Here is an 18949-nt window from a genome sequence, read left to right as displayed (position 1 = left end):
TTATTCTGCAGCCAATGTTCGCTTATAAAAAAATTTTTTGTACAGTATGTATGAAAATGAACATGAACTGTGAATATATAAATGTAAACAAGCAAGCCTCCAATGCGTGGGTGTTCAGTGCTGTTGTGGCATTGTTTACGTACAACTTTAATTGGAGCTTTGAGGCGTTTAGCTTTCACCTATTGAAATTCTATGGTTATAGTGACACTTAGCGGTTTAAAAATGCAAATGAATGGGGGTCTGGGTAGCTCAGCGAGTATTGACGCTGACTACCATCCCTGGAGTCGCGAGTTCGAATCCTGGGTGTGCTGAGTGACTCAGCCAGGTCTCCTAAGCAACCAAATTGGCCCGGTTGCTAGGGAGGGTAGAGTCACATGGGGTAACCTCCTCGTGGTCACGATTTAGTGGTTCTCGCTCTCAATGGGGCGTGTGATAAGTTGTGTGTGGATCGCGGAGAGTAGCATGAGCCTAAACATGCTGGGAGTCTCCGCGGTGTCATGCACAATGAGCCACGTGATAAGATGCACGGATTGACTGTCTCAGAAGCGGAGGCAACTGAGACTTGTCCTCCACCACCTGGATTGAGGTGAGTAAATGCGCCACCACGAGGACTTACTAAGTAGTGGGAATTGGGCATTCCACATTTTTTTTTAAATGCAAATGAATAATTGCTGTGGTGTATTTGTATTTCATTTAGGTATTTATGAAAATACCTAGATCAATCAAATGTGCATCCAAGCAACAACATTTCTTGTCAAATGTCAAAATGACCTGCCACTATGTGGATGTTAATGTCTCCCCCTGCTTCCGTTAGAAAGAGCTGGCAACTGTCAAAAACAAAAAAAACAAACGCTTGAGCAACTTTCCCTTAAACTCCTCTCCTGTTTTAGTTAGCGATAAAACACAAACCCACATGTGCTAAAGTTTGACCGAGCCGAAGTTTGATTTTAAGACACTGTTCCCTCATTGTTTGGACAGAACATCTTGTCAGATAACACTTGTTTGACAAACTTGTCTGTGAATCACGTCTCATGATGGTCATTGTGGCGGACAGTTTTGATAATGGATCGAGAGAGGAGGAGTGGGAGAGAGAGACGGCAGTGCAAGGAGTAGTCTTGTCTCAGTCATCTTAACCTTTCTTTCCGCGAGTTCTATATTTAATCATCTTGTTGCGCTTCACAGCAGTCTGTGTGAGACCCTAGTGGCTGGCCAGGGTAACACATGGTAGAAAAAAAAAGAAAAACATTTTCCATTTCTCCACAGCTGTAAGAAGTTGTACACACATACGTGAATCTCCTGAAACCTGTCAAGAACATTTTCCAGGTCACATTTCACCCCAAAATTAAAAACAAAGAAATGGTGATACTTTACAATAAAGTTCTATGTTAACATTATGCATTATGTTTATTGGACAATAATGTTTTATAGTATTTATTAAACTTGGTTAATGTTAAGTTATATAAACAAATACTGTTGTTCTTTGTTAGTTCATGCTAGTTCATAACACATTAACTAATGTTAACATATACAACTTTTAATGTTAAAAATGTAAATGTAAAAATAAACAAGAACCAAGATTAATAAATGTTGTAAAAGTATTGTTCCTTGTTAGTTTATGTTAAATATTGTTAATGTATACAACCTTATTGAGGTGTTTTGTCACAATGAAAAACGAATTTATCATTTTGTGTTTTGTTTGTTTTGTTTTTGGCATATGTTATTTTTATCACAATTATTAAGGACTTAAAACATCTTTTAAGATTCACTATTAAGAGTTAAAAGACTTTAAAAAAAATAATTAAAAATAAAAATATCCAGATGCATTACTGTAATTAGAATTTTGGGTATTTGATTGTCATAAAAATAATGTCACAATGCAAAAAATATTAATGGTCCTTAAAGGTGCACTCAGTAATTTTTTTTCCTGATTAAAAAGTTTAACTCCTAAAGACATGAATTGTAATTTTGCAATATATGTATAAAATCATGAGCACTCACATTAAAATAAAGACTCCAGTCATATCAGTAACCTCATAAAAGCTGTTTTATTCCACATGGAGAGGGTCCGCACATGGGGGCTGCAATGTTAGAATCACATGACCAGCCGAATACTGCTTGCTTTTCAGTAACCGTCCTGTTATTGGACACTTTCACTCATTGATTAAAGTAATCATGGCTGACTGTGAATACTAATTTTCTACACTGGCATCTGAAACTGAAAACTATTGATTTTAAATCATGCTGCATCCAAGCCACTAGGTGTCAATGTAAGTCCAAGATGGCACAAAGATAAAAGTTACTGAGTGCACCTTTAAAGCTGTGTGTAATTTCTGCGCCAATGGCGCCACCAAACAGAATTGCAAAAACATTGTTTTCAAATCGCCTTCTGAATACACACTTCATCTGCCATCGGTCGAACTAACAGATAGTCCAGCCCCAAACTCACGCCACTGAGCCAGTGTTGTTGTGTCAGGGGAATGTTGATTGTGCTGCAGTGTTTACATTTTTCGGGAAAATCAACCTACGAATGGTTTACTTATAACTGTTTCTGTATATTAAGTATTTGAACATCAAAAAATTACACACATTAGCTTTAAATATGCTTCATTTTCATGTGCATATTATTAATATTATTATTTTTGTTGTTGTTGTTGTCATCCTTTTGATTTTGGGGTGAAATGTGACCTGGACATGTTTTCATACGATTCACCCACACATGCACAACAAATGAATTTGAGACACCCTGCTGTTTCTCTGTTTCCACATGAGGTCACCTTCATGCCCCCTGCTGTTGGTCAAGAGGTCACGACCTGCCATTGCAGGAGGAGAAGGAGAGATTACAGGTCATGAGGTCGCCATACTCTCCTTCTCATCACTTTCAGCAGTCGTTAATAGTTCACCACGTTGTATTCATAACTTTTAACCTGTGCTAACTTTTCATGGCCGACGAACCAATGAGCTATTCTGTGTTTGACTGTTAAAACTAAATCCAACAACTCTTTCCCCATATCATCACATTGGTGGACAGGTGCTGTGTTTACATAGTTTTACAACTGACGGAACGCAATTTTGCTCCCTTAAATACGGGACGATTCCGTATACGGGATGGTTGGCAACCCTACTCGGAGCACGTTGACGGATGTCAACAGAATCCTGGACTGCTTTTTCTGCCACACTTGAACTCCCCGTGTGTGCGCTTGAATTCGTCATTCCAGGCGTGCTCTCACTTTGCTCCCAGCACCATGGCTAATTACCGCAGCTCACTCCAGGGTGGGTTAGTCAGAGGGAGAGTGAGCTATGCCGCGTTGAATCACTGATGCACTGTGATATGAACTTGCATTAGTGATGAATTGACCTCAAATGCTTTGCCTCTCGCTGATCACTGCATGTATCTTTAAGATGAGATGCTTACAGTTGTTTTAGATAAGACCATTGACAAGCCTTTATTATATTATATGGCAGTGAAATGCTTTTGTGTTTTGTGTGTTTAAAGAATGATAAAAATAATAACTAGATTTTAATATTTTCAGGAGAGCATGTGGGTGATACATAAATATACAGTGTATATATATATATATATATATATATTTGTGAAATAGTACACAGTATGTTAGTACACAGTTTTTTCTGGGGGTTAAAGTAAGTGTTGTAACCATCCGGAGAAAGTCTACATGTAAACATGCAGATTGCCATTTTGTTGAAAACAAAAAAATATAAAACAGAGAAAATACCTATTTAGTCCCTTTAGAAATAAAAAATAAATAAATAAGTAAATAAATAAATTGTGTATATATATATATATATATATATATATATATATATATATATATATATATATATATATATATATATATATATATATATATAAATCAGATATTTTGAAATTGTTATGAAAAGGCACATTTTGTTCAGATCAAATGAGTAACCATAAGAAAACTCGATATTTGTGATTCAAAAATTCAAGATATTTGTAAAACAATATTTTTATCGTGAAAAAAGTTTGAAAACTTTTTTGAAATGAATGATTGTGTACAATCTCATGGATTCAAGGTGCAAAGAAAGTATTTTAAGTAAGGGATAATTTACAGTCAGCCAGTTATTGTAAAATAAACCCCGACAGGTTGATCAGGACCATGACATGAAGCGGAGGGGTCATGTATATCCCTGAAGGGGTTTATTTTGTGATGACAGCCGGCTGACTGTACATTATCCCACTTATTACATGGCTACTAACAAAATATATAAGTAAATGGAAATAAAATATTGATTTGCTCTGAAATTATGTAATTATGTGTGAAGAAATAAATAGCAGAACAGCTGAAATCCACGTCCTGTTTGCATTGTAGTTCTGGTGTTTTTTTGTGTGAAAATGACTGTCTGACTGCTCATTATCCAGCTTATTACAAGATTACTTGCCAAATATATAAATAAATGGACATGAAACATTGATTTGAGTTGAAATTATTTTATTAGCTTACTTGTAGAGATCGCACAGTGAATCAAGAAGCAGGAAAGATGACTCGCAGTACCCGGATGACCGGTATGATACGTCTTAATCCCTTGATGTGCGGTTGTTACTCAGAAATATCAGACCGCTAGATGGCGCCATTGACCAGTGAGAATTAAGTATTCCAGAGACCCATGTAATAATGCGATGGTTACACCACTTGACAATTTAAAAAAATTTTTTTTTTTTTAAGAAAAGGCTATGAATATTTTTCAGAAATGTATGAAACTCAAATGAACACAAATATTTTATGATAACATTATTTCTTAACATCCCAAGTGCGGCCATTTCAGAAATCGTCTCGAACATAAATGCAGTTACTTCCCATTTTATGTAAACATGTTTTATCTTTTGCAGTATGATCAAATAATAAGTCAAGAGAAGTATCATGGTTGATATTACTTCTGGTTTATTAGTTAAACTGGTCAAGTCAACTGCATTGCATTGTGGCATACAGTACCCAGCGCAGTGTACATACTAAATACTGCAGAAATTGTCCCAGTAGGATGGTAATATGCCATTCTAAACATCCCCAATGTGTCAGAATCAAACTATTAGAGAAAGTAAGACTGACTGATTGTTAGATTTGGCCACGATAGACTTGAATCAAAATGCTATCTGCTTTATTTTGCCAAAGCCCACATGACTTTAATAATTCAAACCTGGATGAAAGATTAGAATATGAGAATACTTAGGCTATTTGTATTCATTTTCCCCAGCATGACAGCAGTAATTTCCTTTTTTGGAGAGCAGGTTTGAATTATTACTCATCTAGCCCCCACGTCCCATTTCTTCAGGCAGCTCCCTTCCAATATTTCTTTTATGTAACTCAAGTGAGTGATTTTGCATTATTAACTGAGGGTAGTTTCCTGTGTGACGTGTCAAGGCAGGGGTCTGTGACCTCACTAGGAAGAGTGTGTTACCGAGAACATCTGATACAGTAAGATGAGACCAAGCAGTTAATACACATGTGTTTTGTACTTTAGCACAGACAGTGTGCAAACCTGACCCTTTGATGCCAACTCGTTGTTATAGTAACTACTTATCCATAAACCTCACATGCTCGGTGCTGTCAATGGCACATGGACTTGCAGAATGATTGAATGAGTATTGTGAGGAGGACAAAAATGTAAACATTTTCTGGTAGGCCCAGCTGTTAGTATCCAATGACTTTGTTTTACACATGCTTTCTTTAGTTTTGTGGGGTTTATAAAATTTCACATATGTGGAGGAGGTTGGTACAGAGCAGATTAGCTTGATTAGCTAGTTTAGATTGCTCTTTAAAATATGAGAAAAATGAAATCGCAAATATCTTGACCATGGTTGATGGTATAAATTAGGCATGGGCATTTCGAGTAATTTTGTAACTGAGTAGTCTAACACATTAAAAAAAGTAATAAATTGCTTGAAATTTAGAATTTACGTTTTTTTCACATTTTGAACCAATTTTTTTTTACTATTTATAAACAACAAAGATTTAGATTCGAAAATGAAAAAACAACATCAAAAAACGTTTGCACTCACACATAGAAACATACATTTCAAGTCTTCTGAAGCAATACAATCACTTTAAATAATGGCAGAATTGTGTTTTTGAGTTAACTTACAGCAAGATTTAGGTGAGGAAACCAGTTTCATTGTTGCCCACAACAGGCAAAGGCACAAAGGAAAATCAAATTGCAATATCCGAGAAGTGTTTGTACTAGTCGGCTATTTAAAGCTGAACGAGTACTCGATTAATCGATTACTTGTGCATATCCCTAATATAAATTACTTGGACCAAGTTGTGCTCGATAGAGACACAGGAGGCTGCATGGGAGACAATTTTCACTCATTGCTCGTTTTGCTGGAGGAAGACACATCTATTCGGCGTACTGGTGTGTACCAGCCGGCCCATTTCGATCGAAAACTGGAAAGAACCGCCACTTAAAATATTCCGCTAGTTAAAAACAATGTTTACAACATTGAAAACAACTTAATTTGGACATAAATTGTTAGTAGGCTATTGTCTTCATAGAGTTATAAGAGTTGTGTGTTCATAAGTTGTGTATGTTCATGTTATTAGTTATGATTTCAAGTTCTAAAATAGCAGAATACATTTTTTTTTAATGAGAAATAGTTTAATATCACATTAATGTGTGTCATCAATGGCTGTTTTATTTATTCTTCATCCTTAAAGTCTTTTTGCCACAAATGACAGCATGATGCACAGCATGAATCAGATTAATACATGCCTTTCTGTTCAGTTTCTGAAATGACTTTCAGACTTTGCGGGTGTAATTTAATTTATTTATTTAGCGCATTTGGAGGCACATCTCTAAATTGCATATTTATATTGAGGAAACGCAAAAATTGCCAAGAAGTGCTATTTTGCGCATTTGAAAAATGCAGCCTATAAAGTTTGTTTTTATACATGCAAACCTTTGGTAAATCAGGGCCGTAGTGCACTATATAGGGAAAAAGGAGCAATTTCAGACACTTGTGTGTGGGAAACAGAGAGTGACAGAGTAAGATGAAACTGTGAACACTTAATTCTATTCTCATCTCCTCTTTCTGTTTATGGGCTTGTTTCTCCTGTACTTCTAGTGACCGCCTTCTCTCTTGCCCTCAAAATCTCTCTCTCTGTCTCTCGTTCCCTTGTGTAGCAGTGCCGCGTCACTCTTTGCGTCAGTGTGCCGTTACGTCAGTGCTGCATCGCGTCACCGTTGAGGTGCAGATGAGCTAACGTTGCTTTTTTTTCTGTCTCCCTCTCTTTCTCTCTTTCTCTCTCTCTTCTCAGTCATCTGGCACCAGTGTGAATGTGGACATTGCTGTGATGGGTGAGGCCCACGGTCTGATCTCAGATCTGCTAGCAGACCCCTCCCTCCCACCCAACACCTGCAGCACGCTGCGGGCCGTCAGTAACCTGCTCAGCACACAGCTCACCTTCCAACCGCTGCACCACCGGCCACGCCTGAGCCCCCTGCTGGCCTTCAGCGACGGACACACGTGCTCCGACTCAGAGGAGGTGCCGGAGAAGGGAGAGAGGCTGGCCATCCCCAAGGTAAGGTGACACCCTCGCTCAGGTACCAGGATGAGGAACGACTGCCATGTTTTTGGAACAACAGTTGTGTGTTTGTGGCTGTATCGACCGCCATAACTGTTGCCAAGCTCAACAGTGACTGCCCGTTTCTCAATGACATTGGTTCTGGAACTGTCTTTCCAATTCATTTTCTTCATAGGGATTTCAGGAAATTATTCAATCAAGTTCTAAGCCATGAACCAAATCAACCAGATGAATCACAGCATTACAACCTTTTTTTTAATTGGGGAAAAAAGGTACATGAACTGTGAGTGTATAAACTACTCATCCCATGAAGTATTGCGAATGACATAATTGAACTATTTAATGAAAACCTGGTCTCAAAGAATCATGTCACTATACCTACATTTTTGCAAGATGATTTTTACATGGCTCGATGTACGTAACACGGCAGTTTCCTGGTGGGATGAACACTAGAGGCGCTTTTATTCACTTTTACACAAATCACGAGTAAAACGGCGGATTATCAGTTTATAAACATGTACTCTTCGCTCTGTTTCTCACACAGTACTAACTTATGACATGTAAACACTTTTACTATAGTGCATGATGATACATTTTAACATTCGCTTGGTCGGACAAGGGTACGAGTCCTGAAGAGCTTATGAGTCGACACGTGAGCCAAAGTTTAACAGAAGCACTATGACACTATCGGTTAGGTTTAGGTTTAAGGTTTAGTGTAGGGAGGTACTTTTTTTTTTATTATTTAAAACTAGATAGAACATTCACTTTAAAAAAACCTAATCTGTTTGGAGAACATTTAATTAGCTTTTATCACCACACAATGGACATTTCACCTTGAAACTGCTTGACCATGAACGAATACAAACGTGTTGGATGCATGCCCACTACAACTGCTTTGTGATCAGGGCTTGACAAACTTTTTGGCTCACCGGCCACTGTGGCTAGTGGTGTTCCAAAGTCACTAGCCCCTCAGCATTTTAACTAGCCAAAATCCCTGCCCCACCAAAAGTGATAAAACGAGTTCAGCAGGACACAAGCCTAAGGATTTATGTTACCTTTAGAATATCTGAAGGTAAACACAGCCAGTTAGAACAGGACTAGTGTAGAACAGGTAGAACATTTTGTCAATAATTTGTCCTTTCATCCATGGAAGTCCAGATTTTAAACCCTTTTAACCCCTGTAACCATTCTAAAATGTACTTGCCTATATGAAAGTTTACAATGTTTTTTCTTTTTTTTTTTTTTTTTTTTAAGTGGCATTTGTAATGATAAGGCCATAAGCACAGGTCAGACCATGGATGGCTGTGGTTAGGTCAATGTAGATAGTCTTTCTAAAAAAAATAAATAAACAGTATTTGTAATGAAAAACTAATAGCCTAAACACATTTATAAACCTTTAACTGCAACTTTCACCATTTACTTTCATTGCACCTTTTTCTATTAAATAGAAAAATTAATGAATCTTTTTTCCAATGATGGAAGAAAGAAAGTCCTGTGGGTTTGGATCAAGATAAAGGTGAGTGTATGATGGCCGAATAAAGGTCCGGATATACCTCCAGAGAAGTTCTTCTGCGTTCTTCCTTCAGGGGTAAAAAGAAGTTCGAAAGAGTCGAGCAACAGTATACTGTTTGCGAACATTCAGACACCCGCCACACCGCTATGGGAGGCATTTAGAGGTACATGTATGGGCCTTTTACACAACAACATTTTCAACTAAAAATGGAAAACTTTTTGTGCGTTTTGGCTGTTCATTTACACGACAACGGGTTTCAAAGTGCAAGTTTTTGAAAACAATGCCATTATCGTCTCCGTGTAAACATACAAAAATGTCATGCGCACGCATATTACGTGTTCAGTCTATATGCATGCGCACGAGTACTTCAAAACAGTGCACGAGACATTCAAAACAACAATGGCAGACTACAGGACTGTGTTAAGATAAGCTCAAGATTTTGAGTTTATTGAAGCTTCTCCAGCAAAGTGTAGATTTACTCATCACTACTACGACCAGCGATCGCCATCTTCATTGGCGATCGTGGAAGAATGCTTATGTGCGTAGGCGCATAGTGTTTCTTTACAAGTGACATCGCCAACTACTGGCCTGGCATGCATTCGGCGTTTTCCCAGATCCGTGTGAACGGGGATCGTTTTGACAACGTTGTCGTCTGTACGCGAATCTTTTCAAAAACGCAAAAGAAAAACTTTTCAGTTTTTAGTACATCGTTGTCGTGTAAACGTACCCTTAATTATGAGGACACTCATGGCATTAATGTGACAACAAAATGTATTGTCAATGACTTTATGCCTCATTCTATGAGAAGAATTCACGGGAGGTCATTCAAAGAAGCTGTTTTAAGCACTCGATGATGATTCAAAGTAATATATATATATATATATATTTATATATATATACATTAGATCATTTTTCATTTGACTTGTTTACATTCTGAATTCATGACGCTAATGCGCTAACATGCTATATGCGGCCATCATATGCGCCGTTTACACTCTGTTATTGTCAGTTAAGATGACACTGATAATACTGAAAAAATGGGTGTATAAAAGAGTGTTAATGGGTAAAATACAGACAACAAAACAATTATAAGAGGCATATCTTACTTTGGGTAGATGGCATGAGTGAATGGGCACTTGTGAGTATTTGAGTAGATTTGATTCCTTTTGTAGACCAATTAAACAAAAACATATAAAAATCAGTAGGTAGGTACCAGCTCCAGCTCAGCGCTAACAGCGTTAATGTCAGAACAACGATAACAGAATTATCTGTCGGCCTTAAGGTAAGTGGAGCTCCAGGTCACACCTACCGATGACATTGACCAATGGCAGTAAGAAGGTGTTTAGTTGCCGGTAATACATTTTCATAAAAGTTCGCCCCAGCAAGCTGTTTTAAACCACCGAAATGAATGCAAAAACACCTTCCTTTTGGCTAGATTTCGTTCTAAATTACATCAAACCCATTTGTTCTTCGATTTTGTATGAAGTATATTGGGGCTTTAATTATTAAGTCTTATAGATACGCCCTAATTGATTTAATATGCATCTATACCAGTTACTAGTTGGTGCTACTTCAGTAAAAACATATTAGTTTGGATGATGAGGTGTATTTTAAAAAACTTGTAATGGATGTTGATGCGTGGCTGTAACGTATGCTGGCTGCTGACAATGATGGCAATGATGAAGACGATGATGAGATGAAGAACCCAAGTGCAGTTTATTAATAAACGTGAAACCAATAACCCTGACTACAAAACAAAACAAAACATGGACTAGATTTGATTTGACTTGACTTGACTTGACTTGACTTGACTACAGCGTATCAAACACATTCATCACATACAATACTTGACAAAGAGACAATGAAAACATGAGGGCTTAAATACAAGACATGGGAGAACATAAACCAATGAACAAACAGAACTCATAACAAGCTAATTAAACAATAAACCAATGAAAACATGACACATGAACATGGAGGGAAAACAGAAATCACATGACAAGGGAAACAGGAACACATGACATGAAACAGGAACTAGAATTTCAAAATAAAAGACATGACTCAACAAAATACACCTGACAGTGGCATACTGTAGTCTCTTTACCTCGACAGTTTGAGAGGTTCGGCTTCCTCAATATAGCACGTTAAAGGAAAATATTCTCAGTAGAATTCAAAGGGTCACATAAGTTTTGTGGTCTCCGCTGGCCGCCGTAATATTGAGTGAAGCCCAACTGAGGAAACTCATGCAAGTGATGTCGCGCGACTGTGCTGATGACAAAATTTGCATCATGCATACTGTGCGTGGAGGAATCAGCAACGTGGGCAACCAAAGTATACTTTGGCCTCATGTAATATAATTTTGCAGAAATGTAGCCACAGCCATGTAATTTTCAGGCTGATAAGACAGTTCACTTACTGTATATAGTGAGAGTATATTTTAAGTTTATTGCTAAATATCCAAATATATAAGTAGTTTGGGAGTGTTGATTCATTCGCAATGCTTTTTGCATTGGCATCACTTCTGCATTGATTCTGATTCACAATCACTGCCATATTAAAATAATGTTATCAAAAAGGTTACCCTACGATTTAACCTACAAATGTCTTACACATATAGTGTTCTCTTTAACTGGTAACGAGAAAGTACTTTAACATTGGAAGAAAAAAAAAGAGACACAAATTTCACACTTCATTCCAGCCCACAAAGAATTAATATCCATTAAAATTTGACCACTTAATCTGCACATTTGACTGATAGTCACCCTTTTGCGCAAATCTCCTATTCATTCCTAGTGAAGCTTGTCTTAGCAAGCAACAGTAACCGAGGGGTGGAGCTTAGCACAGGGTCAATTAGGTTTCCGTTTGTGAAAATGAATTGTTTTCCTCAGCTATGGTGTTTTTACATAATTGTATTCTATATTTCCTAAATGGCTCATGTTATCTTGCTGGAACCAGTCAAGACTTTGAGACAAAGGAAAAGGACTCCATTGTGTTTGATGGTTTACTGCCACGGCCAATGTTCTCCATCTCTCATCACAAACACACACACGTTCCTGCCTCATTCACGGCAGCATGGCTGGTCTCTAATGTAGCGGACAATGACGCACATTCTCACAGAAGCCTTTTAATGTTTAACTAGCACTGCAGTTAAAAATGCATGCCAGCACTTAAGGATTAGGTGAGGCAAAAGTCACTATCGGTACCGACACCATCCCTGCACAACTCCTTTCCCATGCTGCAGTGCTTAGCAAACAGCATTAAGAGATGTTTATTAAACCCCATTCATTACGGCTAGCCCATATGTAGGTCACTTAAAGCTGCGCTATGAGTTCTGCCAGCCATCCGGACGCCATTTTTTTCTGCAGCATATATAATGTGATATTTTGGCAGTCAGCATGAAGGAAAACATAAGCGAGTCTGGTTCTTTGCACTCTGTTTTATCTGTCAGTCTTGCAGCTGTGTCAACAGTGAAAATATTGGAATACAAACGGCATGAAACGCAAGGAACGATTCAGGTTCCAGGGATGGTGACATGATTCGTAGAAGGTCACGGTGAGCGGCAGCTCTCTTTTCCCTCTCGGAGGAAATACTTGTGGCCAGTCTGGGTGTCCAATTTGGCAGTGGTGCATTAGCTTTGCCCTTGACAGGAAAGAGGGCTTTTTCACATAAATCCCAAATCACTTTTCCTGTATATTTTAGTTCAGAAAAAGAAAAACACTTTCCCAAAACAGTCAAAGGTGTAACATTCCTGGTTACCTAGATATTGCGGTACAGGTGATTGTGTTTCCATTTCTCTTGGGCGCTTTTAGAGCTGGTTAAAAAGTTGAAAATTTTGAACCTTTATATATGCATGGACAACCAATTTAGGAAGTACTGTTCAGACTTAAAGACTGATTCCTCCAGTATTTTCCTACTTTAGGGTGTAAAGCTAGTGCATACATTTGTCCCAGAAGTTTAAATGTTAATGGAGTTCTAATAGGAAAGTTTCTGAATTGAGTGGTTCACTGCACTCTCCGGGGCTGGAATATTCATATTCCCTGTTGCTTTTTTTTTAACATGACATTTTGTACTAGTATTGGACATATAGCTATAAAAAAACAACAACAACATTATTATATATTTTTCAGTTTTTCAATTATATTACATATTTTAATATATATATATATATATCATACAGTATATATAAAAAAATTAGCCACAACATTAAAACCACCTGCCTATTATTGTGCAGGTCCCCCTCATGCCACCAAATCAGCGCCAACCCGCATCTCAGAATAGCATTCTGAGATTATATTCTTCTCACCGCAATTGCCGTTTCCGTCCACAGAACTGCCGCTCACTGGATGTTTTTTGTTTTGTTTTTGGCACCATTCTGAGTAAATTCTAGAGACTGTTATGTGTGAAAATCCCAGGAGATCAGCAGTTACAGAAATACTCAAATCAGCCCATCTGGCACCAACAATCATCCATGTGATTATCTAATCAGCTAATCGTGTGGCAGGAGTGCAGTGCATAAAATCATGCATATACGGGTCATGAGCTTCAGTTAATGTTCACATCAACCATCAGAATGGGGAAAAAAATGTGATCTCAGTGATTTGGAGCGTGGCATGATTGTTGGTGTCAGATGGGCTGATTTGAGTATTTCTGTAACTGCTGATCTGCTGGGATTTTCACACATAACAGTCTCTAGAATTTACTCCGAATGGTGCCAAAAACAAAAATCATCCAGTGAGCGGCAGTTCTGTGGACGGAAACGCCTTGTTGATGAGAGAGGTCAACAGAGAATGGCTAGACTGGTTCGAACTGACATAGTCTACGGTAACTCGGATTACCTCTCTGTACAATTGTGGTGAGAAGAATATAATCTCAGAATGCTATTCTGAGATGCAATTTGGCTCTGTTTTGGCGGCACGAGGGGGACCTACACAATATTAGACAGTTGGTTTTAATGTTGTGACTGATCGAAATCTGCTCTGAAGTGACTTAATAGGGGAACCATGATTCCAACCAAACAGCCATTGTTGCCAAATAGACTAAAAATGTTCACTAAACACATTAAAACTAAAAAAAATAAATAAAAATGTATTATATGAAAAAAAAAAAAAGCCACACTGGGACTCGTGTAAACAGATTTTAGTGATGACGAACAGCAAATCGAGCAAATAGAATACTGAGTTTTGAATTCAATGAAATTAATTCAGGTTATTAATAGAACTTGTTAACTATTGCAACATGCTGAAGTTTAAATCAGATCCTCTGTATTAACATTTTTGTCTTAGTGCTGTTAGACTTACGAGTCGTGAGACAAGGAGGGATTGCAAAATCAGTATGATACACGCTTTAGGAAAGTTAATGGTTAATTAATAAAAGTGTGCATTCAAATCTTTGCGATGATATCAAAAATCTGCTCAGCCTTAGTTTGTGCCATTAGTGCAGTGCACAGCTGCTTTGCCAATGTATTTTTAACCATATCTTTATAACAGTATTTAATGTTTTGTCATAAAATTAGGCAATATGGTTATTCTTTTGTATAAGATAAACAATGACATCAATAAAAGGTTGTATATCTAGGACAATAATTTATTTGTAGTAAAGCATAGTTCCTTGGAAGCTGTTGTTTCTGAATGTACAAAAAAAAAAAAAAAAAAAATGCTAATAATATTACTGGAGCAATTTCACAGCTCTGGAGATTTTTATATACCTGTAATCACTGTTATTTTGCTTTAAAACGACTAAAACGATGTTGCCCATACTTGGGGGTGTGTTGTTAGCTTCCTGTAAGAGGCTTGTTTAGACAAAAATGCTTTCTTAAATTGTGGCTGGAAAATTTGACTCGCACATCCTCATTTCAATGCTTTTTGTTGGCTTTTGCTCACTGCTATCCATATGGAAATCAGAAAGTGACCACATGGCATTTTAGTGAAGTTTGTTCGGTTCTTTAGGTAATACTTAGAGTAATAATTACAGTTCAGCAGGTAATAATTAAACAAATATATCATAATTTATTATGCATCACAGTAATGAGAATACGTTTTTTTCGTGTTGCATTAATGAGGAGAAAAATGTACTTATTTGTCATGATAAATAAAATCGCAATAATGATAATAATGATAATAAAAATTATGGAATCTGAGTAAATATTAATATGAATTTTATTGAATTCATCCATCTGCTCAAAAGCAAGGTTTAATAGCAAACCTCAAAAAACAATTTACAAAACCAACAACATTACTAACTTTCTTCAAAGCTTTTTGTATCGCATATGCAACACTATCAGTTGAGCTATCGTGCAATTTGATCACACTTAAACAAGCTTGTAAATGTAGTTGATTATGTATTGCAAACGTTAAATTGAGTCATGCATTATAGTAAAAGTGTTTAGATGTCATAAGACAGCATTGTGTGAGGAACAGGGTGAAAAATAAGTGTTCAAGAACTGATAATCTGCAATTTACTCATGATATAAGTGAAAGGGGATGAAAGTCATTGTTGTTTTAGTGCCTCTTGTGTTCATTCCACCAGTACAACAGGCCACTTAAAAATCATTTTGCAAAAATGTAGTTATTGTAACATAATTCAATGACCAGGTTGCAAATGCCACTGGGTGAGAAATATGACAGTTGTCAGAGACAGTAAAAAGGCATCTTAACTAATCGAATTCTCACACAATCTCCTCTTTCAGGAAAAAAGTTGCTTTTGAATACTTGAGTACAATTTAATGTGAATACTTTTTTACTCTCACTCAAGTATGTTTTTTGGCTAGATACTTGGACGTTTAATTGAGTAAAAGTTTCACTCAGTATCCATACTTTCACTTAAGTATAATTTCAGAGTACTTTTTACACCCCTGTTCATAATATTATGCAATATGTTTATTATTTTGTATAAAATAAACTATGACATTAACATGGGGTTGTATTTTTCGAAGTCTAGGGCAAGAATAATTTGAAAAATATATCATAATTTATTATTGCATTACTGTAATGAAAAGGGATTTTGTATTGCCTAATGAGCAAAATGACTTAACTGTCATGCAAAATAATATTATAAAGCATTTTTTTAAATATATTTAAATATATTATTATTTATTATTTTGTTTTTTATTATTATTTGTGAGTGAAATATGTCCTTCCTTGGGAACTTTGGTTAATAATAATAATAATAATAATAATAATAATAGTTCATTAGGTAATAATAAAAAATAAAAAAAAAATCATAATTTGTTATGCATTAGAGTAATGAGAATAAGTTTTATTTTACATTATATTAATGAGGAAAATGCACTTAATTGTCATGAAAAATTATCATAATAATCACAATAAATCAATACATTTTATTATTTGTAAATAATCATAAATGCAAAAAATAAATAAAATTGTCCTAAATAGCCTAATTTTCTTTGAGCTAAATATATTTACAGCAGTATTTAATGTTTTACGTCATAAAATTACGCAATATGGTCATTCTGTTATATAAATTAACCAATGAGATCAACATGGGGTTGTATTTTTAAGTCTAGGACAAGCATATAATTAGAAAAACAAATCATAATTATGCATTACAGTAATTAGAGTTTTTTTCTCATTACATTAAAGAGAAAAATGTACTTAATTGGCATGCAAAATATAACAATGCACAAATTGTCCTAAAAATAATACATTTTATTATTTTTTTATTTTAGGATGAAATACAGTAACATACAACAGTTTTAGGCAGTTGTGGGGAAAATATTCTATAGTGAGAATGTTTTAAAAATGAATGCCATGAATAGTTTTCATTTAACAGTTAGCAAAAACACTAAATCAGTATTTGGTGTAATCACTCTGTGCCTTTAAAACAGCTCCAGTTCTCCTACAGTAGGTATACTTGCGCACAGTTTTTCAAGGTTGTTGGCAGGTGGGTTGTTCCAAGCATCTTGGAGAATTCACCACAGTTTTTTTGTATTTAGTCTCAATTGCTTCTGTTTTTTCATGTAATCCCAGACTGACTCAATGATGTTGAGATACGGGCTATTTTGGGGTCATGCCATCTGACTCTGATCTACTTCTGTTCAATCTGTTTGCAGAAGGAATGTTTGTAAATCTAAAGTTGAAATTTCCTATTGACACACTAAAGCAAAAGATATTAAATAGCCATCTTAAGACAAATGTTTTTTTGTGAAGCATCTAACGTGCTGAAGAATTTAACGGGTTTCGTGAGATTCACCATACGGTAGGTTAACGCAGAGTGTAGGAATGTTTTGCCCATGATGGGGAACAAAACTCCAAGCTGTCACACCAGAAAAGAGAATGGTTCTATCAGACAGTGCAGAACCCTGATCAGACCCGACTCGGCTCACAGCAGACTGAGCATTGAACCGCTCTCTCACTGACAGTCTGTCTGAATGAGAGAACAAAAAACAGAGAAAGCGCACTACAGCAAGAGAGAGCAGACGCACGTCCCGAGCACCTTTCCAGACATGAGGCCCTGTTATATCTACTCAAACATGTTCCTTCCAACATCTGCTGACAGCCATTCTGGCTGAATTAATATCAGAAGCCTGTATCAGAGATGTTTTTTGGCCATAGATTGATGAATGGGAATTTCCGGGAGCTGAAAATAGAAACTATCTTTGCCCTCTGACCCCAGTGGTCACCCCATCTGTCTCCTTTAATGTGATGGTGGGGGTGACGGTGTCACAGAACGCCCAGGGCGTGTACTGATGAGAGCGCAGCACTGGGGGTGGCAGGGAGATTGGGTGGGGGGCATGCGGATTTGCCTTCTGGTTCTCTACGTGGGCCGAAGCCCTGCAAAGTGTCTGAAATATTCATGAGCTGTCAAGAGAGTTTCTTCGCTGGCTTGACTCTCAGGGTAATGCATTTTTGAAACTTTTTGTACACCGTGGTGTAATTTTCTAAGGCCAGAAACGTACTTAACGCAAGTATGCAACCGCATCCAGATACCATATACTTGTACCAAATTATCCAAGGTTTTTAATTTTGATTGGTTCACAGCTTGTGATGTAAGTAGAATGAGCAGAGACACATTTCTCCAGGGTCTTCCATATGTTCTCTTTCCAGTTTCCTCTGTGGGATGTCTCTATATTCCCAGATGGACCGCCATCATCTGCCGTCCTCAGATGTTTGGCTTAACGCACAGACTCACTCTCTAAAAATAAACTTGCACCGCATTTTTAAATGGTTTACATCATTTACATAACAGTATGTCCTAATTTAATGTAAACTACCACTTTGTTTAACAAATGCAATGCCAAAAAGTGTTCATTCTGGTTTGTCATACACTCCTGGTTTTATTCTATCTGGGTCGGTGTCGGATTATAACTGGTGATTTGACTTTTGACATGTTTCAAAACTGACCTTAGCGGAGAATTTGTGACTCAAACTGTTAGGCTACACTGTCATCCCTGTTTTACACTAAAGTTGATGTATGTTTCTCTTTGAATAACAGCGTTTAAGGAGGAGTTTGCCTCCAGGGCTTTTGAGACGAATCTCTTCCACGTGGACCACCACCACTTCAGCCACGGGCCTACCAACCCTCGAACCCGGGCCGGTCAGACGGGACCGCAGTGCCAGCATCAAAGCACCTCACGATGGTCCTTCCAGCAGGTAACAAAATCCCTTGACAGCATATTGTTGATTAACACAAAAAATTATTTCGACTCATGTTACTGTTACTGTAAAGAACTTATATACTATGTGGACAGCGAGACTACACTGTGAAATTTTAAATAACTTTAAGCTATATAAAGTCATATATTTTTCATCAAATTGTTTATTATGTTTCCAGGAGTGCTGGTTATTCATGTTTTTGAGACGTGACAGACATTACAGCTGATTTTCCATAAAGCTGAATAAATTATTCTGATTCAAAGTAATGTCCA

The 18949-nt window shown here is 36.9% G+C and overlaps 1 protein-coding gene across 2 annotated transcripts in view; it reads left to right on the top strand.

Annotated features, from left to right (window-relative positions):
• LOC127434819 (cGMP-inhibited 3',5'-cyclic phosphodiesterase 3A-like) overlaps nucleotides 1–18949 on the top strand; it is a 144959-nt gene that overhangs the window by 99088 nt on the left and 26922 nt on the right. For both annotated transcript variants that reach the window (XM_051687814.1, XM_051687813.1), the window contains exons 3-4: nucleotides 7287–7550; nucleotides 18517–18674. In XM_051687814.1, coding sequence (XP_051543774.1) covers nucleotides 7287–7550; nucleotides 18517–18674 — 422 coding nt within the window. The remainder of the gene's footprint in view (nucleotides 1–7286; nucleotides 7551–18516; nucleotides 18675–18949) is intronic.

This window comes from Myxocyprinus asiaticus, chromosome 45, assembly GCF_019703515.2.
Source record: "Myxocyprinus asiaticus isolate MX2 ecotype Aquarium Trade chromosome 45, UBuf_Myxa_2, whole genome shotgun sequence".
NCBI classification, from domain to species: Eukaryota; Metazoa; Chordata; class Actinopteri; order Cypriniformes; family Catostomidae; genus Myxocyprinus; species Myxocyprinus asiaticus.
Note: the sequence above shows the minus strand (reverse complement) of the source record. Positions and strands in the feature narration are given on the sequence as shown.